Raw genomic sequence first — 26488 nt, forward strand, 5'->3', positions numbered from 1 at the left:
TTCACAGCAAATACAAACAAAGCACCACGGTCGTATTTGCATTTCAATTACAGTTGACTAATGTGTTCTGTCTGTGTGTCAATATGTGGGGGAGGTATTGATGAGTACTTTTACTTTTTGTACTTGACGTACGCTTGGATACATTTACTCAAGTACATTTTTACTTATTAGATACTATTACGTAACACAGCATTGAGCAGGTAAATGTTCATGTGCCATTAAGCAGCAATCAGATCAAAACACTTAGTAGAACACACACAGTGAGTATGTCAGGCATGTTGGAACGGTGTGGAGCTTGGAAAACAACAGGTCGGCATTGAGAGGGGATTGGAATTATTTCAGCCATTGAGAAAGGTCAAGCATCATGACTTCACAATGTCAGGTATCTTAGGAAAATGCTACGTAGGCCTATATCATTTTGTTATCACATAAGAGCGACGCACTAGTTACATGCGGTTTCTCATATTTAACAAGTGCCAAGTGCTTCGGGAATCATTATCTCCATAAAGCTTGTTGATGTACAGAAGCACAAAAGTGCTCTAAAATCCCCAGGTAGATGGCTGTTGACTCTGAACTTGATAAAAGTGGACCGACACCAGCAATACAATGCAATGCTGGTGTAATAGTGTAATGGTGTGATTTCTGCTCTTTCTCTTAATCGATAGGCCTACAAATAATATGTAATTCTGTTAGATTTAAGCAGCCCAAAGTGGCTTTACATTAAGAAAAGGAAGGTACCAGTGCTAGATAAAAAAAATAAAAAATAAAGTGAATGCATAGTATGTTGTCGACTAAGGTATAGGTTAATGAACTTGACTTATGTTTTTGTGGTGTTCTTTAAGCCTATACACATTTGTGGCAACAAGCCATTGATGGCACAGCAGCGTGTGAGGTACGATGGAGGAGCCAGGAGGGAGGAGAGCCAGGAGGTGAGAGGGGAGACAGAGGAGAGCCTGGTGTGCATCAGTGGCGTCAGTTCAGAAAAAGCTAAGGTATGGCAACATGACTGGTGTCTTGCACGTGCGGGACATCAGTCATGTTGCCATACCTTAGCAACAGGCATGATACATTAATTTTAAGAAGTACATTCCCCCCCCCCCCCCATTTCTACGGTTTCTTGGGCTGGATATGGCAGCCTGGAAAAGTGCAGCTAAACTTGGCATGTTAGTAAACGTGACACAATTAACAATAATGCATTGCACCTGTGCAGCTGACCTGCGGAACCTGGGAATATACCATTTTGTCAAGATGGGGAGAATAAAAGTGTGGAGAATATTTTGTTACATTTTGCATTTTACATAATAATAACCAGCACAGATAGACAAAGAGACATTCATGGATTTATATTTAAAAGTAACTTTTATTTCCCCCCCTGGACCCAGGGTATGGCAGCTGCATACCCCTGCCATACCCAATTGACGCCCCTGGTGTACATCAATGAAAGAGCAGAGCGTCCCAGAGACCCAGGAGGCCATTCCAACTGGAGCGCGTCCTCCCTCCATCCCAAATCAGGGTACACACTGACTCACTTATAGTGGAAACTTGAGTAAAACTATCAATACTGCAATGTAGAAATACTCTGTTACAAGTAAAAGTCAGGAATATAAAATGTACTTAGTAGTAGCCTACAAAAGTATTTTGGGTTATTAATTAAGGGTTATCACACACACACACACACACACACGCGCGCGCACGCACACACGCACACACATACACACACGCAGCACACACACTTCCATTATTGGTTTCATTACAGACAAACTCTGTATGTCTGCAGACTGCTGTAGTCCTCAGCCTCCTCGGGTTCCGTAGAAGGCACTTTCCCTCCGAGACTCGAACTTTCAGAATAAAAGTCATTCCACGAAACCACTATGATTTGGATTTCTTTTTGGGGCAACATTAAGGACATGCACACTCAGCCATTAAATTCATATTTTGATATAGAATAATATAATTGTTGTTGGTTGAGTGGAACTGGGTTGTGATTTTTTTACTCAAGATGGACATAACTCTACAGGGCCTTTTCCACGGGCAAAGAACCAGTTTTGGTTCTTTCTCCTGCCTATGGGATGGCAACTTTCTTGGAACCTTGGTTTGTTCTTGCAAACTGGCCGCGAACCAACTTTTACAGTATGGTTAGGAACCAACTCGGTTCTTGGTGGAAAAGCTCACCTCTGGTTCATCCCATAGGCGGGAGAAAGGTGGAAAAGGCCCCTACCTGTGGCGATTAAGAGGAGGTGCCCAGTCTGCCCACTGAACCTGCATTCAGGCCCGGTATCTTGACAAACCCCTCAGAGGACCCGTCACCCACCACGGACTAGCCTCCCCTTTCTAGGAACTGGTCCACTGGACTGGACCCTAGTTAACCTCAAAGAAGTTAATGATAAAAATGAATAGGTTGACACGACCGTAGGACGTCTCCGCTGAACATCTAGGCTATCCACCAGTAGCCAATGTGAAGAACTGAGCTTTTTGAACAGTTGGTGGCAGTGGCAGTACAGTGTCCTTAACCTGGAAAGTAAACAGAATAGTGTCAACCATTTATTCAATATTTATTTCAGATAATTCATATTTATTTAATATAGATAGTGAAAAGGATATGGTGTTTTTCCTTTTCCATGTAGTTGCTTGTAATTGAGTTGAGTTAAATGTTTGTTTGTTTGTTACCTTTATTTAGACTCGGAAATACAATTGAGCGCAAGCACTCATTTACAACGCAACCGAGATTGTACAACAACGAACAACAACATATATACATGTATACATTTACAGACATCATTTGAAAAATCAAAAAGAAAATACTTGAAAACTGTAGAAAGTTCAAGAAACTAAAAGCTAAATTAATTAAAACATATACAGTTTAGAACAAAGGTGTTAGAAACCAGCATCCTAAAATGGCCTAAGGCCGGCAGATATTTTATTTTTAATGATTTTTGGAGCTTGTTCCATGCAAGTGGAGCACTGATAGAAAATGCTGCCTTGCCCAGCTCTGTATGAGCAAATGGAACCTTGAGCGTCAAAATGTCGCTTGAGCACGTCTGATAGGGACTAGGGTCCAGATTCAGCATTGAACAAATATAAGGGGGGAGCAATCCTGAGAGAGCTTTGAAAATAAAAAGATACCAGTGTTTATCACGCCTCTCAGATAAGGAGAATAAACCTGAGTTCCCATATAGTGTACAATGGTGGGTTCCATAGCTGTCACCAGTGATCCATCTTAGTGCTGAGTGGTACACAGTGTCAAGGCGCTTTAAAGTTGAAGGAGAAGCAATCCTATATATAATGTCACCATAATCTAAAACAGAGAGAAAGGTAGCTTCAATAATAGTATTTTTACAGGATGCAGGAAAGCATGCTTTGTTTCTATAAATGTGCTTACATTTGTACCAAATTACTCATGTTGGTGGGCTAGCAAAATAATATTGTATTATGTCTTTGTAAATAACATGTTAGTTCCTAATTTAATATGATAATACAAAATTATAATAAATGATAGCATTTCATTTTAATGTAATTATTTGAGTTGTGTCATGATGGCAAACAAGTCATAATCCAGGCTAGCCTGTCCTATAGTGTGTGCCAGCGGCTACGTCATTGTAGTCCTTATCGGATCTTCTGGGACAAAACACAGGTGTTTCAATTGTTTGATTGCATAGAACTAATGTTATAGTCTAATCAGAACACCTGTGTAAGGCTGTGTTTACCCAAGAAATGGCCGCTCTTAGAACTACATTTGGCCCACCCTATACACAGAAAGGCTCTTCTTCTTCAACCTGAAGTCACGTTTTTATTATTGTAATAGTCACTATTGTTGATAAGGATAATACGTTTACATCAGCTAATGTTCAACCATTTCGCCTAGCTACACAAAGTTAATAGGCACATTTAACAGGCTGACAGTATTTTATCTAGTTTGTTAATCTGCATGGCCATTTGCACATTCATGACAACATAATAGTTACATTTCCATGTTATGAAATAGTAATGTTATTTAGGGAAACACAACACAATAATGGAACAAATTACCGGAACAAAAGGTTGTAGTGATGATCTGTTCCTTGAAGAAATATAGGCTACAAAATGTAAACAAGGTGCGCAGAATAGATGCGCAGATTTCTTTGATGACGTAGATATGATCGGTCCAGTGGTTTTCACCATTAGCAGACAGAAAACACGGAGAAACAGCTAAAATAGAAAAAATATCCCATTCCCTGGTTTTGTCCATCACATGTACTGTAATAGGGTTTGTGACTTGAGTTCCAAGACTTTTTAACGTGTGATTATTGTAATGTAACGTAATTTCCACCAGAGCACCAGCGCGACATTTAAAAATCGCTCCGCCTCCAACCGGCGCTGCGCTCCTGATTCTGATAACGGGTAGACCTACGCGTAGCCATGACAACAACACAAACAACATCAACTTGTGCCACGTTTCCCGGTTTGTTGATGGTTTGGTTGGTTGACTTCTATCTCGTCAGACTTGTTGTTGCCATGGTAACATTATGTCGCTGTCAGAGCCAAGACTCTGATTCTGATTGGTCATGGTCAACCCCGCCCCAACGTATCGGCCTTGTGATTGGCCAAGCGTTGGACGTTGCGCCGCTCAAATAGCCTCACCACGAGCGGAGCAGGTGTAGTCGTTGCAGAGAGGAGAGAAGCAGTCAAGCAGAGAGATAACTACCAAACAAACAACACAACTAAACTAGCAGTTACCTACCACCAACCAGCAGCAATGCAGCAGCAGAGGTCCTCTGTCCTAAAGACCCAGGAGGAGAAGAAACCATGCCTGTCCTTCTTCCGCTCGCTGTTTGAGAGGAGGAGACACCGCCGACCCCACGACGACCTCCACCCAAAGGGAGAGGAGGAGGCAGCGCGGCCTCTCCAGACCGCCATTGCTGGGGCGGGTGGTCGGGAGGGGAGCAGCGGAGCAGCAGCGGCTTATGATGACACCATGTCATCAGCCGTTATCGTTAAGGACAACGCCTTCAACACCACCCAGACGGAGGATGGTAGATCAGCCAGCGACGGAGTAGAGACCGGTCGGAAGAAGCAACGGAGTACAAAGAAGAAGATTCTGAGGTTTCTGAGTTGTGTTGTCAGTTCCTTTCTGGGGCTGAGTACAAAGAGGAAGATTTTGGGGGTTCTGATGTTTGTCATTCCCTTAACGGGGTTTCTTCTGGGGTTTTTTCTGGGGTTTATGGGGTTTTGCATTTTTGGACCATTGATGGTGTTAATTATACCATTGCTGATTTGGTTGTCGGACTAATAGTTGGACTCAGTCCTATATTTATCTCATTTGTCTTGCACTGTGTCAAGGACTCTGACTGTAGCCTTATTTAACTGGAACTATAGTTGAACTGACTCGGTAAGGTAGCTCCTTTCGGAACCCCTCACTCCACTGCTACGCAGCTCCGAGATGGGGTTCCTACTGGTAGCATGCCGGAATCCTCCGGCCGGATCGCCGATCCGCCGTTAGGAAACACTTTCTTACCTTTGGAGAACACTCTATCCAAAAAGTGACCGGTCTATAGTCATCTATAATCGTTTTACTTCTTTAAGGTGGAAGAAACTCGAAGCAAGGGGGTGAAATAAAGTTTTTATATCGCTCGAAAGACCAGCCGGCTCTGTGTTTTCCCGTGTTTTCCCCCGTTGTAGTCTCGCGTGGCTGTGAGCATTTGACCAAATCGCGGAGGCAACAGTCTGGCCACGCGAGACTACAACGGGGGAAAACACGGGTAAACACAGAGCCGGCTGGTCTTTCGAGCGATATAAAAACTTTATTTCACCCCCTTGCTTCGAGTTTCTTCCACCTTAAAGAAGTAAAACGATTATAGATGACTATAGACCGGTCACTTTTTGGATAGAGTGTTCTCCAAAGGTAAGAAAGTGTTCCCTAACGGCGGATCGGCGATCCGGCCGGAGGATTCCGGCATGCTACCAGTAGGAACCCCATCTCGGAGCTGCGTAGCAGTGGAGTGAAGGGTTCCGAAAGGAGCTATCGGTAAGGTAAGGTTGTGTGAGTAGTATTTGTATTTTGCTTGTGTTTGACATGGCGGTGAGATACTTTTAGCATTGACTGTTATTGACACTTTTGTTTGGAATTGGCGCTGTATTTATTGATAGTTGTGTTTAAGGATTGCTATTTTGCTTTTTTGTTTAAGTTGGCTGTTTCACTTTGACTGTTTTTGACACTTAATGTATATATTCTTCGTTCCCTTTCTTTGATGTACCTTCATCTTTACTGTACTGTTCTTTTTTTTATTCTTTTTATACTTCTCTGTAACTTTGTTAATATCCTTATACAGTGTGCTTTATAATAATAAAGGTATGTATGTATCTTGTTTCAAAACCAAAAATGACTTTGTTATGCCTTCTTATTTACTAAATATAGTATACTGTTTAGGGGAGGGGGCCCTTGAGGAACATTTTCTAAATATGCTGTGGGTCCAGACAGAGCCCAACAATGTTGAAAAGCTCTGATCTACTCTTTCAATATTTTTATAGATGTTATAACGGCAACAAAAGTAAATAAAAAGACAGAATCAACAACAAGCCAGCATCCAACTGTTTCAGCATTTATAATAGGAAAGAAGTTGTAATGTCTACTCCCACACTGTACTCATCACTGACTCCCATACAGATTACCTTTTAAATACAGTATCTTTCAATCATCAAGTGTTCCTTTTAATACATATAACCTCTCCATGGTATATATGGACATACGTTTTTCATCATAACAAAAATATATCTATACCTTACTTCAGTGGTTCTCAACCTGATTAGCTTAATGTGAAACATTGTTTTCTCACTCATCAGTAAACACACTAACAAAGTTTAATCATGTATAGAGAGTATATGCACATTTCTTAAGTGACAATTGAATGATTTTTAATACCTCTAAAATGACACATTAAACATTGGTCAAATATTAGATATAATCTCTAAGATACAAGCAATCACTTTGCTGTTATTTTAGTATTGCAAGTATTAAATCGATACATAAATACTGACAGATAAAAGATCTTCCAGGCTTAACTCCTTGGATTAAAAACATCAAGTTATGATTCAACTGTATCACCAGTCCACCACAAGTGAGGAGTGCATGGTATGATTTGAAGGTTTCAGCATAATGATCTACTTGTGTATTGGGTTTTATTTCAGACATGCAATTTATATCTGATCTCTGGTAACCTTGAGGTCCTTGACCTGTTCTGCATTGCATTTTCCAGTTTTTGCTGCATCACTCTCTGTATTCATAACATTGCTAAATTAAATTTCTGTTCTAATAGAAAACAGGTATATACAGCCACAACAAAGAAAGCAGACAGACAGGCAAAGCATGATCAGGCAAGTTCATAGACAGCAACAATTCTGAAGGTGCTTCATGTCAAGGAAGGACACACAAATTAATGTGTTTGGCCACAAACCCTCATCTGAAAATATTTTGTGCCGGGGATTCGGGGAACCCATACAGATAAATGTTAAAAAATGTAAAAATCAACAAGCAAAAAGGTTGCACACCAATGTTGCTGAGGTTTGTCATAATCGCTATAATTGTTTCCATGTGAAAGAACATTTAAAAAAATAGTGGAAATAGCAGATCTACAAGCTCACAACAACGCATCGCAATGCAAGCTTGTAGATCCGCTATTTTATTCCACTATCAATGTTTTCTGTGTTGGCCTATTAGTTTTCAAATATATCAGTAATTTCTTATATTTTATCTCATATCTGCCATGTGCAACTTCAAAGCCTATAAGCCAAACAGAAATGTAATTGTCAGCGACAAAAACACAATTAAATCGTTAATCGCAATTATTTGAGTGACAATCATCATGTAAACCATAGTAACCATATAATAGTGAGGGAAGCAGCCAGCCAATCACTGAACTGTCCAGTCCCCCTGATCTATGGGTTCCTTGTTTATAGGAGACAATAATGTTATAGAATACAATTTAAATTAAAACCTAGTTTTCAGATCAACTCCTCCAGTTTGCTTTTAGAACTATTTATGTTTGTATTTTAAATGTGATGATATGACTTGTGACCCTTCCATGATCTTTCTCTTCAAATCTTGGCAGAAGTTGATGATCAGTTTGTGCATTCATGGCATCCTCTCCGGTTTGATAGTGAATTCCGCCATCTTTTGGCAAAATAAACCAACTACATACAGTCATACAATGGTTTCACCAGTCTTATGCTGTACACAACTTTTACCTCAGACTTTGAAATAGACTCACACCTAAAATAATAATTTGTTTGTGTTGATTTTATGAACAGCAGAAACCCATTGTGCAGTAGTTGTAAATTAACCCATATGGTATTGTGTCAGTTAATCTCAGACAATGTCTAAGGTTTGGATATATGGACATCTATCACCATTAGTCATACATCATTATCGTTTAGCAATGTTTTCTTATGTTTTTTAGGTGAATGTCGTTGCATACAAGATTGGAGTCCTGGAGCCATCTTCAAAATGGACCTGCTCGTTTGAGAGACCAGAGAAAAGATCTTCTCTATTGTCCAGGTCAGTATTGTTAGCATCTATGGTCATTGACATTGACTCATTGTTGTTAGCATCTATTTTGATGAAGGAGAGTCTTGTAATGATTCATGGGAGGCTCAGATTATTTGCAAGTCATATAGACTATATATATCTCTTAACCACTTCAACTATATACTTTGTTGACTGGGGTCCCCCAGGGGTCTGTACTAAGTTGGCCCCCCTTTTTTTCCCTCTCCAATCTACATGCTCACAACAACATGCAGTATTTTGCTGGCTGGTCATCATTAAATGCTCAGAATAGGGACGCAAGGGTTCATGTGGTTAACAGATAGCCGTTGTGTGTGTGTGTGTGTGTGTGTGTGTGTGTGTGTGTGTGTATATATATATACATTTTTTGAGGGACTCAATGTGTGGTCAGAAATGTCAGAATGAAGGTCAAGTAAAATGATGTGTAGTTAAATGGGGACTGACTGAGATTTGTTGGTGTTGGCTGGAGATTACGTCCCCTGCACCCCCCACTGTTGCTAAAGATAGAACAGATATTGTACTTATCATACTGCTGTTCTACCTACTTGAATTGTATTTCTCTTATCCAGTACTATTACTTATTTGTATTTTTATTATCTTCTTGTGTTGTGTTGGCACTAGGGGTGTAACGATATAGTAACTGTATCGAAATATCGTTTTTAACTTAAAAAATCGAAGTATATCGAAATGAAAACAGCTAAAATCGAATCGTATCGTTTTATTTTGTATCGTATCGAATCGGCAGTGCAAAGAATCGATTGTATCGAAACTACCTACTTGTGCATTGTATTTAGCATTTTTAAGAAGAAAAAATAAAAATGAGGGGTTTAATTACTTTCCTTTCCATAAAGCTACACTGGTCTATCGATAAATGTGTGTAATCTCTGGGTTCATGTCAAGGTGCAGGTTTGTCAATATACAATGTCCATGTATTTGGCAGATAATCACTGTGTTTACTTATTTATATCCATAATAATACATGTTTCCCTTAAAAACCTGCACTATCCACACCTTTCACACAGATTTAATGTCTTTGCTAAATAGTTACTATATCGATTTTAAATCATTAAATCGAATCGTATCACCATGAATGAACCAGTATCGTCCATGTATCGTATCGTTAACCATGTATCGTGATATGTATTGAACTTGGCACAGTCTCTGCATAACATATGCAACCAACCTTTTGCTGCTTGTACCTGTAGGAGTAAGTGACAAATCCTTCTTGATACTTCATTCAGGAAAAGACGACAACGGTAAAGGAGGCTTTTCTGCCCACTGCTGCTACTGGTATGTACAAAGGTCTTTTCAATTTCAGTATCACTATCATAGCATTCTGGCTAGCCATCGTCACGAAAAGGGACTAGGGACCGCCCACTTATCCCTTTTCTGTAGAGACTCTGAGGCTGTCTCGAGAGATTACTATCATAGCAAATCTCAAAATAGCTACTTGTATATTCAATGCAATTTCCAAAGAAATCTACAAAACCATGGGGTTGTGTAATGAAATGAAAATAGACAGACCACCAGCCTCTGCAGTTAAAATGTTACAAGAGCTAGCATCACAACTGGGAAATTGCGTGTGGTTGCCGTGACAAATGAATTCTGTCTTACCATTTGAATTTTCCCCATTCAAGTCAATGGGTGAAATTAATTATAATAATTATAAATAATAATACATTGTGGGGAGCTCTGTGTCAGTCCTTGTCCCTTTTTGCACATATATGGAGATCACCGATATTATCATCAATAAGCCAATATCTTGGAATGCCCATATATGAACATACTGGTCAGTCTCATCTTGAGACTGACCAGTATGGTCATAGACTCTCATGTGGTCTATGCTGTCAGACATCTATGATGTCATCAGGTCGCACTTGTTGGTGATGATGGCACCTAGAACGCTGCTCCTCATTGGCTAAGGGACAACATATTGAGCTGGTTTTCACCAGCTAAAAACTTGACCGTTCAGTCTGCTCTTTTTCCTCTCTATACCAAACGCCTTTGCCTAAAATAGCAGATCTACAAGCTGCGAGGCGTTGTGAGCTTGTAGATCTGCTATTTTTGGCTTAAGTTGTCAGACCCCCTGTAGTAACTCTGAGGTCCCGGACCCCCTGTTGAAGACCCCTGCTTTAGACATCTGTACTAATGTGTTGTATTCAATTTGAATTGAGATTCATATCATGTATTTAGATTGTCTGCTCCTTGTTTTTTTCTCTCTCTCCTACATTCAGCATCAAACAGTTTATTGAGGCACTACTACACTGTCTCTCTGCAAGTCTGCATTTGATTTATGTGCTTATTAGAAGTCACTCTGGATAAATGCCTAAATTGTGTGGGTGTAAATAGAAAGCGTTCGACAGTGTGTCAGTTTTAGAGACTCTTCCATTTCAAGATGCGATGATGGCTTCACTGGTTGGTGCACATAAAAGGCTCCTTAGACCATTGCAGTAGCTGCCACATTATTTATTATTTATATACAGTATTTAATAATTATTTAATTGGGTGGGAGAGCCCTGTAGTAGCGCACATGTCCTGAGTGGCACTAGTGAGCCAACACAACGCGCGCGCGTACACACACACACACACACACACACACAGACACACACACACACACACACACACACAGACACACACACACACACACACACAGAGCTAAAGATGTGAAAATGGCGGAGTTACAAATGCTTTTGGAAGAGGAGATCCCAGCTGGACGCAGTGCATTATAACCCCCCGGCTCCACCGAGCGCGTCGAGCGTCGCGTCAACGTCAACGCAGGGAACGCTCCCGTTTTAATCAATGAAGGGTGCTCCACTGCCGACGTCAACGTCCGCGTCGGACGCTCAAATTCGCCCTAGCCTGGTAGGCGAGGTTAAATTCGCCCCGGTTCATTTTTTGACGGCGTCCGACGCCGGCACGACGCCGTCATTTTGGTGGAGCCCTAGCCTTAGACAGTTTTACCAACTTGGAAAGAGTCGCGGAGTATTGTGAAAGCAACTATGTTCAGGTACGTGTCGTCGGGGCGGACGTGTTTGACGGTGCGGCGGCGATAAAGAACGAAACACGCCTGGCAAAGAGAGAGAGAGCCACAGTGGGCGAACTGATGCTAATGATGCTAAGCTATCTGTGTGGCTAACGAGCTGCCGATGTGGTGCAGGCAGCACGCAGCCAAGGATGCGTCACCGACATCACCCTGTTCGCAGATGTCATTGTTTTTCTTGACATTATTTTCTTTCGTTTTTAATTTAATTATTAATACATTATAAATAATACACATTAAGTAATTACGTTTTATGTAATTGCAAGTTAGTGGGAGTCTCTTGAATTTTTGTAAGTTCACTCCTTGACAGTTTGCTACAGATTTTGTATTTTCCCCTTTTCCCTTGGGTTGATGGAATTTACTTCATTTTCAAACCGTGAATGTAGGATTTGGGCTTTTACATGAATGATGAACATAACGTTTCAAAATAAGTTCATTAGTCAATTTGTTAAATTCTTGGAAATTGTTAAATAATTGTTGCTTGTTAAAGCTTGCAAAAAGAGCAGTTTTCACCTAATTAGCTCTGGTCCATATTAGCGTTAGTGGAGTTCTCCCACTAACGCTATGGACCAGAGCTATCACCTATTAACAGTCGTCTTTTTTTTGTGTGTGCTTAAAAATAGATCTAGAAATGAAGCAATCTACATTAGTCATATCAGAACTAAACGTATTGGTGACGTCACCGACGTTTCCTTGGTGCGTTATCCTTGTTCTCGGGTGCAGGCAGTTTCTCTCCTAACAGAAGCTGTTCAGTCATTAAAACAACAAGACAGTCGCACTTAATTACAAATTACGTTTTTTGATGTAATGGTTGTTAATGTAGGCTAGTGTTTCACGTGTTCGATAAACCAAGTCTAATAGTGATCTATATAGTGTTAGTTAGCCATACTAGCTCCTATGTAGCTTCCGTGTTACACGCACATTGGTGACCCATCGAATACTGCGCCTCAGGCACTCGCTGTTTTGCAACGGTTAGAACTAATCTAAAATACAACTCCAAAGTGTAAAATTTAAACCTGAGAGATGTATATTGCAAACCAGTGGTTCCCTTTAGCCTAGTGAAAACAGCAGATCTACAAGCTCACAACGCGTTGCTTCGCGCTATTTTCAGTACTTCTTTTAGACATGTGTTCTGATTTATGGCATTTATTCGATTTTTTTATTAGAAATTACTTGGAAAAAATCATTGATTTTCATTTTATCCATGAAAAGTGTTGCTTTTTTGGAGGAATGTTTTTTGAAAATGTTTTGAAATTATATTTAAAAAAGAACAAAATGTAGGAAACAAAAAATAATGACCCATAAAGACATGTCTGCGACCCACAAATGGGTCCCCGACCCACTGTTTGGGGAACAAATTTAAAACACATTTCGATGGGTCACCGATTCCGTTGTAGAATCGTCATCACCCACGGATGTGAAGCAGTCAGCCCGCTCTGGGTTGACGGCCCCGTCAAATCAATACAAATCAATCAGTGCATCTGCAGCAACGTATCGATCATGCATTTACCCGGGCATGTTGCAAAACAGACACATTACAGCGCTTAATGGCTTTGATTGACAGAAATCTAGACTAACAACCTAATTCAAAAATATTTTTTTATTTTTAAAAGAGACATGAATTACAGTTCGTGATGTATGTATTACATGAGGGGTTGGTAGGTGTGATGCATTCCTATGCATGCAGATACACTGCAAAGTGCAAACTAATCTTGCTGCCCTGGCAGATATTTGAAATATGCACGTAATTACAGCAAATGTTTATACCCTGGCATGGCTTTATAGCTGAGGTTATTTATCACTTTTAATATTGCCTTGTGCTTCAGTTAATCTAGCAGTGTCTGGGGGTGAGAAAGAATAAAATGCCATCTGCTAAGAAGAAGGGAATCTTATAGAAGTGTTGTATAGTGTTGAATGAGTGTCTGTCTGTATAGGCTCATGTGTCTTTGATTTAACTGTGAGGTGGTCCATTTGGTTACATTTGTGTACTCTGAGTTACAAATGGATGAATTAATTAACACTGACAGATTCTACTGTGTAAGCCTGCCTCATGTCCATGAAACACTTCCTTTTAGAGATGGACCGATTGCAAAATTCTTGGCCGATACCGATCCACCGGTTTTATGAAGGTCTGACCTGCCAAAACCGATTTTTCCGATACCGATTTCTTTAGCTAAGAACTAGGAAATAGGGTTGCTCCAATACCCTTTTGTTTCAGGCCAAGTAGGCCTACAAGACATACTTCAATTTGAGTACCAATAAGCTAGAAGAACACTAATGCCAAATCAATCACAATAGTACAATATCCAAAATCACAGACAATATCCAGTCTAGTATGACCGTCTGGACTAGGCAGGAGGAAAGCAGGTGACGCATGCTTTTTTTCCCTTCTTTTTTGAGACGACATTGACACAGGATTATGGAATATATCCTTACATTGCAAAGGTAATCAGCACCATCTGTATTCTGTAGGCTGCCACTAAGTAGACTGGCTGCTACTTGCTAATGTTTACGTCACAGGACCGAGCATCATGCTGTGCAGTGCAAGAGATACAATTGGCCGATTTTGGCATATTTATGTCAGTGACCTGCCGATCACCGATTTGGCCGGTTTGATATGATACCTGCCGATTTCTGATATTGGCCGATACCGATGTCCATCCCTACTTCCTTTCCAATCTTGTGATCAGATGAGCTAAGTACGAATGAATGTAGCTGTGGAAATAGCCTGTATCTTGTTTGTGGCAGAACTTCTCTAATCCCACAAATGCACACAGGCCTCCTGTAATTACCGGACTAGAGGTCCCATCTCAATCACTGTTTGTAGTGAGCGAAGAGGCTTTTTTTTTTGGCAGCGTGCCAAACAAAAAAATCTGACATCATTGATGAATACAGTCGATCGGGTCTGACAGGTAAGACGGAAGGTGTCGGCCCCTCCGGGTGAATCGCATCTTGCCGGCTGGCAGGTTGCCCCACTTAGTTTGCATGTCACCCTGTGAGATTTTCTCCACTGTTGTCAGATTGATATTGTCACCTGCATTTATCATCAGCCTCGTGCTGCTACCGACTGTCGACTGATTGAGCAACACGTTGAATTCATATTTTCATAGCGGTGTAGGGGCTTAATTTCTAACTTTAGGGGAATTGATTTGGGGTGCTACAGGTATTTGGATTGGTAAAATCCATTAAGACCTGGGGCTGATTCTAAAAATAAGACTTCAAAGCTTTCTGAAAAACATGTATGTTTCTATATCAGTGGTAACATGTTTCTATATCAGTGGTTCTCAAACCTTCTAATTTCAATGACCCCCAAAATTATATGTATTTGGCTGCTGACCCCCATCTCAATTATTTTTGTTTCAACGGCAGAGACCCTGAGAAGCAAAATTTGAATTTAAAATGTTTGTGTTAAAAAATATTTGTTCAAAATCTAATATTTATAAAATATCGATATCATCTAAAATGATGCTTTCCCTGGTTTTAATGGGTTAAAAGCCAGGTAGACAGAATGGGGGGAAATTGTCTGGCAACTACCGTATTTTCTGGACTATAAGGTGCACTTAAAAGCCTTTAATTTTCTCAAAAAACTACAGTGCGCCTTATAGTCCAGTGCACCTTATATATGGATCATTCATTGACATTGACATTCCCTTTAGCACAGCTCCATCTGTTTGATGCATAACGCAACGGTAGCGTCTATTATGTGCGCCTTATAGTCAGGTGCGCCTTATATATGAAAACAGTTTGAAAATAGACCATTCATTGACAGTGCGCCTTTAAGCCGCCTTATAGTCAGGTGCGCCTTATAGTCCAGAAAATACTGTAGTTGCCTTGCCTGACAAATGCATCTCTGTCTAGTATCTACCATTTAGTAGGTCCTATTCTCATACTCAGTTTTGACTAAAACATGGTGTTTGATTCATTTTAGAATTCAGATCAGTTCATCCCTCATCATCACCCCTGTGGGAGGGATGCTTGCAGTCTTATGAGTTAATCTGGTGTTTTTTTCCTCTTTGATAATTGGTCTGTTTACAAGGCAAGTAGCCAGGCCTTTAGTTTACCTCCAGCTAAACCGTGGTCGATATTTTTAGTTTTTCTCTAGAAGCCATTTTGGCACATGATCATCCATCATTAATAAGAGATTCTATTCTGAGAATCTCGAAGACCTATAAGATGCTGATACACATTTGTGGATTTATTAGGCACTGTGGTGGACAACAAAGTTAATTGCTGCCATGTGGGTACAATGTCCTACACGATTTTAATTTTTGTTAATAACCTGCTTGTCCTCATGCTTGGGTTGGGCAGTAGATCATTTTGGCTGCACCCTTCTTTTTCCTTGCTGGTTTATTTGCGGCCGTTGCATGCATGACTAATTGTTGCATGCGTTGTTAGCCAACACTTGGAGTGAACACAGGAAAATTCTCAGTCTTAATTTATCCGTTTGTAACTCTGAGAGTGTACACAGGTTACATTTTGTAGTACATGTAATGTACAGAGGCTAGTTTAAAAAGATTTACAGTAGCAGGGCGCTCGGGTGGCACAGTAGTAAAGTCCCTGCCCACCACCATGGAGGTTGTGCGTTCGAACCCACCGTGGTGCATCTGGCTTTGTCAGGCGTCTATGCGGACACAATAATGGTCCGTGTTCGGGGGAGGGAAGCCGGGCGTGGAGGGTGATATCGGTCATTGCCCGTACTCCTATGGGCTGCGGCGGCACCTGTCCGTAGGGAAGGTTGGCCATACGTACGGTATATATAAGGCGGCTGTGTTTCAGGAGGTAGAGCAGGTCGTCCAATGATCTGTGGGTCCGCGGTTCGAATCCCGGCTCCTCTTGTCCACATATCAAGGTGTCCTTACTAGGCAAGACACTGAACCCCATTTTGCCTCCAATTAATGTGTCGGTCGCTGTCAGCTTGCCAACATTGGTGTATGAATGTGGGAAGTGAGGATGCTGGCATCGATTGTTCGGTTCAACTCCTAATGAATGAACCACTGTAAAGCGTTTTGTGCACTTGGAAAAAAATCAATTCATTATAAAAATGCAATTCATTATGACCTCCTGGTGGGGGCTCCTCACTGGCAGGTGAGTCTGTAGGATACAACAGCAATGACGACACAGAAATGTGTTCTTGTCAAATCAATATCCTGATTATTTCAAATGTTTGCCTCAATTACGAGTAATGAACTATTTTAAGAAAATGTGAAAATAGCAGATTTACAAGCTCACAACGTGTCGATTATTGGTTCTAAATATATGCCCAGACCTACTTTCTCTCTGTCAAATAAAGCAGAAGATGTCCAAAAAAATCAAAAATAATAATATCATATTTAATAATATTTCCATTTTGGTACTTTAGTGTAAACTGAGTGCCACGTCTTGGGGCTGGGGCTGGGGGTACAACCCAACAAATGAATGGTACAAGACATTCGATCGTAATGGACGTCAAGAGTTCTGCGTTTCAAAATGTGCAGTCTGTTTACATTGCAGGTGTTTATCTGTTGCGCTTATCTAGAGTAATGAATGGGTGATTGAGCAGACAGAGCTTGTTGTAATCTTTCGCTCAAGGTCACTTCAATAGGTGACATGGGTGTTTTCGTATTACATTATGTTGTTTAGCTCGTTCTTGATTGATGGTGCCAGTCTCGCACAGTGATTCCAACTGAACCCACAATGCACCCTGCCCTCGCTGGACAAGACACATTCTTTTCAACATGGGACAGGCCCAATTTTCCTATAGTTGCTTATCTTCATGCCGATCGGTTATGATAAGAATCTCCATACTAGGTTCAGGTTGAGGTACCTGAAGCACTGTTTAGTGCGGCTAAAAATTCCAATGAGATGAGTCTTTTAAAAGTTTTTAAACAAATCCTTTCATAACTGTTACATAACATTATTAACACTTCTTGCCTTGACAATTAAGCATTGGCTCGTATTGGATATTTAAAGGTGCTGTAAGTTATGTTTAAACAGTTAAAGCTTTATATTCTGATGGTAATCATTGCTTGCTCTCAAATGTTTGTTCAGTAATAGGGGTTTCCCCTTCATCACTCCAGCACTTAATAAACAGAAAATAAATAAATACATTTTCAGGCGGGTTGCCAATTTCATCCAGTCAGGAGAATACCAATATTTCAGCTTCAATTTGAGTTTTTTCCAGTTCCAATTTTGCCAACTCATCTTTTGTTTTTCATCACTTCCAGTTTCATTGTTTTTTATCCTGATTGAGTTTTCTCCCCGGATTGGATGAAATTGGTATCCTGACTGAAAAAAAAGACACCCTGTTACTAGGCCTGGGGCGGTATGGACATTTTGTTACCGCGATTACCGTCTTCCCATTTACCGCCGGTACTGCGGTAATTACCGCACCCCCGTATCTATTAATTAAGGTTCGGCGATAAGCCAAAATATTGCAATCATCTTCCCAAAAGTCACCTCTCCACAGTGGAGAGGCGACACAGCCTGACTGCCCGAGTAATGCCAGGAAAATGCCCTACACACACGCATGCACATTGCACACAGGCAGGGGCTGGTGAAGACGACGTTTGTGGTTTTGTAATCGTAATATGGTGAATTTGGTGTTGCATTTTCCTGGTGTACCAACGTGTGGTACACGGCCCAGAGCAGAGCGGCATGGAGCGCATGCGGTCCTCGCTTCTCCCCCGTTTTAAAACTCGCTTGTTTTCCAATATAAAATAGACCTTTTTTTTGTCTTTTTACCGCGGTAAGCACAATGACACCGCGGTAGACCTCGGTATACCGCGGTACGGCGGTACGGCGGTTACCGCCTCCAACCCTACCTGTTACTGGACAAACACTCTATAGCACTGTGATTGCATCAGGATATAGAGCTATTTAACGCTTAATTTGACCACAGAAAAATCACTTACACCAACTTGAATGGACCTTAATTTATTCGTTGTTGAATTAGGAACAATCTTAGCAATGCAAAAAAAAACAGCTACAGTGTTGTGGAGCTGCCTGTCTTCTTTTTCCCTCTCTCTCTTTCTCTTCACTGTGTCTAAACAACACAGAAACTGCCTGAAAACTAATATTAAAGGGAGGGAAAAGTGTGGTGTGGGATCATTCAGTACAGACAGACAGACATCACAGGACAGGAGTAATGTTAGTGTAGTGCTTAACGCAGGAGGAAGGAAGTGTCCCATCTCCCGTAGAACACAGCATCCGTCCAGAAAACATTAGCTGGTCCTTATGTACTTTGATGGTCCTGTTTGTCTGCCTACGGCTCGACCTTTTGGCTCGAATCACTTATTTTTTGCAATTCCTCTGGAGCAAATTGCAGCTGTTTGTGTGCTTCATATCGTCGTTGTCGGGTGGAAACCTTGTATGTCCAAAACCATTCATTTTGTATAATCATCTAAACATTAACTAAACTAGTGAAAACAGCCGATCTACAAGCACACAACGCCGGCGTTGTGTGCTTGTAGATCTGTTGTTTTCACTAGTTTTGTGCGACGGTCTTGTATGATGAAACGGGCCTTTGCTGTACCAAAAGACGTACACATTTGAAACTTGGGAGATACAAGGTTTCTGCCCGACAGTGACGATATTCAGCACGATCCTCCCAAAAATGCAAGACATTTTTTACACTCAAATTTACACACAGAGGCTTTGTCTTATCAGAATTGATCAGTTTCACTGACGTGTTCAATATTGGTAAGCGGAAAGGTTGAGACTAAAAGTAGATATTTAGAGATCAGAATGATTTATTATGGTCTTTTAATGTGGTTAGTAAAAGACAGATAGACAGTTTGAAGTGTTGAATTTAGAATGGCAATGCATTTAGTTCATCATTCAATAATGGACTTTTGTCAGCGAAGGACTTAAAACATTGTTAACTGAAAATTGAAATTGTGTTCAGGTTCAGGCCTAACAGTTGCAGCTCTGGAGCAGTTCAAACCTCCCACAGAACAGGAGGTACCCTGGCTGGGATTCTGCTCTCACCACAAACATTCAGCCCGCCACCCCCAGCTTTTTAGATAATTGCTAACAGGTGAAATGATCTCCTTATCTGGAAAGAATTAAATAATATCAGCCGGAAGCTCTTTGTCTCATTTGGACCGTGTGGTTTTTAGTTGAGGTTTTCAAAGTGGGTGTAAAAAGAAAAGAGAAGAAAAAGCACCTGGGACAGTGTTGTGGTTACATTCCACAGCTCTGTCTGGAGGAACCCTGCCAGAGTGGGATTGAATCTCTTCTTGTTTCCCTGTCAGAAAGCGGGGACAAAGCTGAGTGGGAGATACGATAGCGGCATTGCGTGTCCTCTCAGCTTTTGTTACCGTCCGTCATATGCTGAAAGGGAAGTGGATTGCCCGCTCTCCCTTTTACTATTATGAACTCTAGCATCCCTTTTCTGTGCATTGGACACTGGAATATCTTGGACAATAAGCGAACATTCTGCAAAATTATGGCGTGTTACTTGTGATTGCCTAGTTGATTGGCTATTTCCAGCAAAGAGATTCAGTGTACAGATTTACAGATCCCTGATGGACCCTTCAATTATGTAAGTTTAAGTGGTCAAGGAATAGATAAGGAAATGTTTTCTCATTGCTCCAAACACTGATGATTTGCCATATATGAGCTCCGGGCTACATGTGTCCACCATATCTTCTAACATTATGCATAATGCTGCCTGACACTGATGGCAGCAAAATACCTTAATTATCTACATAGCAAGAATGTTAAATGGAAATTCCAAATAACGAGATAATCAAAACTCGATTAACCTGAAATCCGAAAATATGCTGGGCGTTTTTCTTTTTCTTTTTTTCCCCCTTCGTCCTTCTTTTACTTGCCTGAAGTTATTGTACTATTCTGCAAATGACACAGTGTCTTGGACTTCTGTAAAGTTGACTCACTTGTTCAGATAATGAAGTGGAAACTTCTGCTACAGTAGAGTCCCTCTCTCAGTGGTACTGTTGGGACTCAGTCTGACATTCTTGCTCTGTACAGGAAGGTGCGCAAGTTTTGGCAGCAGCGTGGGCTGCTGTTTAGACGGACTGTCTTGTAAATAAAGATCTCTCGGTGGGTTTGATCCCCACGTCAGCCCATTTCAAGATGCCCTTTAGCAATAGACTTGTAGTTGAAAACAAGAAAGGGCATCTTTGACCTCCCTGTGTCAGTAACACGCCGCTGTCTAGAAGGAGGAACGGTCCTCACTGTGGCTGGAACATAAAAGTAATGTTCATTACTGACACGTTCCACTTGGGGTGGTTTCTCCTTCCTAGGGATGAACACAACACACAGTCACGGGTCAAGGAATCTAACCAAGTCCTCGTCTGACTGACTCCACTTCCACTTTTCTCACTTCTCACCAGGCAATGTTCAAAAGGTCCCTGTTCCATTTGATGGCGGTTATGCAGTGAAATGTCTTGTGAAATCTCTTTTGTATCCATCATGTTGCTGCATTTTTATCAAGCCCAGTGCTCACTTAAAAAAAGTAATATTTTCCTCCTGATATAGATTGGTACTGTAATGTGCTACTGTTTTCCTCCTGTGATCGATCACCAGATAAACACAGGGCGTTGTTCAGAGCACTGTTTCGGGGCCCATCTTTGGGTCGTGGTCTCGTAGCCAAATCATTAATTATTTTTTCTCCCCAGTTTCCTACATAGACTGACTTTTACCATATCTATCTACTATCTACTTAACATAAATTTAAAGAAAGTGATAATAGCAGATTTAAGAGCTCACAGGCTGTGAGCTTGTAGATCAGTTATTTTCACTACTTTTCGATCCCGTGAGCTTGAATATCTATCAATTGTTTAATTGGAAAATGTTAGGAAATGTTTACCTATAGCAGTTGTTCTCACAGTGATGTCCTGGGCTCTTCTCTTTGGGTCCATTTGGTTCCATTCAGTACACCCTCAGGGTTATGGGAACCAACATTGGCCCTAAATAGGGACTCTTCTAGGTGGCAAGGGGTTTTAATATTCCCGTTCTGTCCCTTGTGTTGCAGTCACCAGATAAGCACAGGGCGCTGGAGGAGACCAAGAACTACACCACCCAGTCCCTGGCCAGCGTGGCCTACCTGATCAACACACTGGCCAACAATGTCCTCCAGATGCTGGACATCCAGGCCTCCCAGCTCCGCCGCATGGAGTCCTCCATCAACCACATCTCACAGGTAGGCCTGTCACAATGTATTTACAGGGTTCCCACGGTCATGAAATTCCTGGAAATATTTTGAAATTAGAAAAATATTTTTCCAGTACTGGAAACGTTTTGGAATTGATCAAGGGTCCTGGAAGGTCCTGGAAAAAATAGATATGCATTGTCTTTGGTTATTGATTTTTGCGACCGTAAGGGAGCAGTTTACTATGAAAACCTCCACCGGCCGTCCGTCCGTCGGTCGGACTTAGTGAGACTCGTCGGTTATCTCCATATATGGAGGGATGTATTGGTTATCTCCATATCTGGAGATTCAACCTTCAACGATTTTGACATCTTGTTACTAATCTGTCGGTAGATAATGCCGGTCTTATATAAGGGTCATTTGTGTACGGTGTGATGTCATACTGCCAGCATGACTCACACCATCCTTCCTAGACGATTTTGACATATTGTTTGTGGAGATAAGCGACCAACGGTCGCTTATCTCCCGATTAGGGAGTCTTACTGGTGTTAATACCTCTGAAATGACAAATTAAACATTGGCCAAATTGTCAAATATTAGAGGCAGAAATTGTGAAAATAGCCGATCTACATGCTCACAACAACGCCTCGTTGTGAGCATGTAGATTTGCTATTTTCACAATAGAAACGTGTTATACAAAATTCCTCAACTCTTAGTGCTCGTCAGGGTGCCAGGTTCCCAGTTAAAATATGATTATTTCGGGGGTCACAGCCTGAAAAGGTTGAGAACCACTTGCATACACTACCTGTCTTTGGGCATTGTGCATAGGAGTAAGCGACTTGTTATTGAGCTGAATTATTGTTATATAGTCCTGGAAATTGGGTTAAATATTCTGGAAAAGTTTTGGAAAGGTTTTGGAAATTAATTGGTAAAAATGTGTGGGAACCCTGTATTAAATAATCGTTGTTATTTGACATAATCACAATCATTTTGACATAATCGTTTCCGTAATCGTTGAAAAATGTTCATAACGTTTTCAAAAATAGTGGAAATAGCAGATCTACAAGCTCACAACGCGTCGCATCGCGACGTGTTGTATTTCCACTATCAATGTTCTTTTTTTTTAAGTATAAAGTTGTCAAATATGTCAGTAATTTCTTTTGTATATTTAGGTTATGTGTCATATCTGCCATGTTCAATCTGCAACTTCAAATTCTACAAGCCAAACAGAAATGTAATTGTCAACGACAAAAACACAATTATTTGAGTGACAATTAATCGTCATGTAAAATGTCATATTGTGACAGCCCTACACACACGCATGCACATTGCACACAGGCAGGGGCTGGTGAAGACGATGTTTGTGGTTTTGTAATCGTAATATGGTGAATTTGGTGTTGCATTTTCCTGGTTTTCAAGTCATAGATGTTTTATAGTTTGCCTTTAACCGCTTAATTATTATATAGGCATTACTGATGATTTATTTATCAGAGATCTCAGTGTAAATGGTTTTTGAAAGCACCAATAGTCTTCCCCACAATATCAACCACAATATCAATTTACGGTTTCATTTTCAATTTACGCATTTGGTAGACTGTGTCCTCTTGGGTTTGTGCAATTAAACGTGAACAGGTTGTAAAACCACAGGGGTGAAGAAGAATGCAGTCTGTGAGTATAGACCTGCATCACCACAACCCTTCATTTGCTTGTGATCCCTATCATATGTTAGACATGAGACTGAATGTACAAGGAAAGAATTCTCTTCCTCTCAACACATTCTCTTTTTAGGCATTTCGAATGTTTTTCATTTTTTAAGAATTCCACTTATAACGACATAATTTACACATACTGTACATCAAATGCAGAGAGACCGTGTAAGTAAGCCTTGCCGAGCTCTGAGGCCCATAGGGCAGGATCCTATCTCCTGTTTCCTTAGCAGCTTGATGTACACGTAAACCCCCTGGACATGACACTAGTATGTCATAAGGACTTCAATCCAACCCTTGATGCTGAGTGCCAAGCAGTCTTTGCTATGACCCGGCCGGGGGATTGAACCCGGACCTCTCAGTCTCAGGGCGGACACTCTAATCACAAGGCCACTGAGTTGGTTGAGAGAAACAGTGTAGTGCCTCAGTAAACTAGGATCATACAGTAGGTAAACTAAGAACCTAGCATCAGTCTAAACCAGTGATGACCAACCTTTTCAAGCCGTCCGTTGCCTCCTCTCCCATCGACTGTGACGGCTTTGAAGATTGACATGTCGATCGTGATCCACTAAACAATATGCAATATGCAACAAAAAAAAAACAATATAAAGGCAATAATATATGTACATATCCATTATGACAAGGGTCTTCAACAGGGGGTCCTCCAAATCGTTGAGTGATAGAAAGTTTTTTTTTCTCCCATTTTATATGAACCACTTGAACCTTAGTGTCCATATTCTGAGAACTTAAGCCAGAACTATTGCAGATCTACAAGGAAACGCCCCCGCTGCGAGGCGTTGTGAGCTTGTAGATCGGCTATTTTCGGCAAAGAGCTTTGGTGTAGAGGAGAAAATTAGCAGACTAAGTACACAGTGAAAGGTCAAGTTTATCAAGTATTGACGGTTCAAGTGGTTAAATATGGAATCTATGAAAAGGTTGTGGGGGTCCCTGCTTCATCTCTCTCCCAACTAAGGGACTGAAAGACCCCTGCATTATGACATATCCACATCCCACATGGAAAGGTTAAAACCCCCCTCCTCCTCCTCTACCTCTTCCATCTCCTCAGACGGTGGACATCCACAAAGAGAAGGTGGCCAGGCGGGAGATTGGCATCCTCACCACCAATAAGAACACCTCGCGCACGCACAAGATCATCGCCCCGGCCAATCCCGAGAGGCCTGTGCGCTACATCCGCAAGCCCATCGACTACAGCCTATTGGACGACATGGGTCACGGCGTAAAGGTAGGCTCCGCCCTGCTAGTCCACGGTACGAGACAAGGTCTCAAAGTCACACTACTGTAGCTCAGTGGTTCTCTGACCCCCCCTGGGGGGTCGGGACCCCCAGGGGGGTCCCCACTTTATTTTGGGGGGTCCCCAGATGATTAACTTAATGTGCAACATTGTTTTCTCAGTCAACAGTAAACAAACCAACATAAAGTTTAAGTGTATAGAGGATATCTGCGCATTTCTAAAGTGACAATTTAAGGACTTTTTAATATTAGAGGCAGAAATTGTGAAAATAGCCGATCTACAACATGAGTCGTTGTGAGCATGTAGATCGGCTATTTTCACAATAGAACCGTGTTATACAAAATGTAATGCCTCATCTCTTAGTGCTCATCAGGGTGCGGGGGTCCCCAATTAAAATATGATTATTTGGGGGGTTGTGGCCTGAAAAGGTTGAGAACCACTGCTGTAGCTCACAAACGAACACAGATTGTGACAATATGTAACAAAACCTGCGTTTTCTAGATATGAAAATGTTAACTTGTGTTTATTTTACGATTAAGAGTTTACGGTAAGTATGCTTACGTGACTCACTATGTTTGTTGCGAGTGTAAGAAACGATAGTACCTGTTATTGTAAACAGATGAAAAACGCAGAGTCAGGTTTTCTAATACATTGGCAGAATCCACTTTGTTAGTTGGTGTATTTAAAAGTGTGACTTTGAGACCTGTTTCGCCATGCTATATAAGTTAATGGGGAGAATATTTTGGATTATACATTTTTAATCTACGGCACAAGTATCTAAATATTGTCTTGCCAATATTAGGAGTGACATCATGGCAAGGTAACTACAAAACCCAAACGTCTACCAAAGTTTAATTGTGCTTTACTTACAAAATGCCTGCCTGATGTCTCCAGCTCTTAAACCGCTGACTGTATCATTCAGAATGGCTGTGTCAGCTTTGGCATGTAACTCAGTGTTATTTGAAGGTTCCTGTCCATTCCTAAAATGTAAGTGAAATGGGGATATTACGGTATCCAAGGTTTCCCCTATACCTGATTTGGAAGAATGAAGTTATTTTTTTTTTTACTTAGCAAAGTATAACCGATGTCTGTCAGAGCACAGCAGTGTGTTCGATCTTAGTGGACGGCTATTGTTAGACCTGTCATAATACATAATCTCTTAATCGCAATTATTTGAGATAATTATATTTCATAATCGTCTTGTGTTGAAAAATCTTCCTACACTTTCAAACATTTTCCAAAAATGGCGGTAAACTCAAAACTTTCAAATCGTTAATCGAAGCAATTATTTGTGTGACAATTAATCGTCAACTTACGATTTGTAATCGTGACAGCCCTAGCTATTGTCCCTTCAGTCTCATAGGCGTGCCGGGCTGTTGATCACGTTTCATGTGCAGTTTGTTTCTCTACCTGTTCACTCACTAATCCTCTGATTCCCTCTGTTTCTCTCTCTCTCTTTCCGCTTGCCTAATTTACCTATAAACTCAACCTCAGTGGTTGCTAAGGTTTAAGGTAAGTATCTCCAGTGTTTGTCCTAGCAGAGCACAGTTGCTATGAGGTTCTCTATGTTTTTGTTTTGATGCTGTGTGAAGAACTGTTGTGGTTGCAGAATTTTTTTTAAAGCTCTCTTGACTGCTGTGTTAACTCATTAAAAGCCAACCCCGCGATGTCGCGGGAAAAGTAATAGAGTATCTATAGTGCCATCCACGCGATGTCGCGGGAAAAGTAATATATTACTGTAACGGCGAGTAAAAATACCTAGTACAATGGCCGACGCTCCGGAGACGAAATCCGCGCTGATTTGTCATCATCACGGCTCCACGAGCACACAATAGTCATCCCATAACATTGAGGTGGACGGCCG

The 26488-nt window shown here is 41.0% G+C and overlaps 1 protein-coding gene across 5 annotated transcripts in view; it reads left to right on the plus strand.

The window, feature by feature from the left end:
* The first annotated feature begins 1455 nt into the window (after nt 1-1455).
* Nucleotides 1456-26488, plus strand: part of LOC308280532 (abl interactor 2-like) — a 28039-nt gene continuing 3006 nt past the window's right edge. For 2 of the 5 annotated variants that reach the window (XM_080720845.1, XM_080720841.1), the window contains exons 1-3: nt 11246-11540; nt 21550-21717; nt 24439-24615. In XM_080720845.1, coding sequence (XP_080576971.1) covers nt 21655-21717; nt 24439-24615 — 240 coding nt within the window. In that variant the 5' untranslated portion in view covers nt 11246-11540; nt 21550-21654. Of the gene's footprint in view, nt 1514-8429; nt 8528-9738; nt 9824-11245; nt 11541-19116; nt 19588-21549; nt 21718-24438; nt 24616-26488 lie in introns of those variants that run through there. The other 3 variants (XM_080720842.1, XM_080720843.1, XM_080720844.1) reach the window with 3 other exon arrangements.

Source organism: Nannobrachium achirus (assembly GCF_963921795.1).
Source record: "Nannobrachium achirus genome assembly, chromosome: 24".
NCBI classification, from domain to species: Eukaryota; Metazoa; Chordata; class Actinopteri; order Myctophiformes; family Myctophidae; genus Nannobrachium; species Nannobrachium achirus.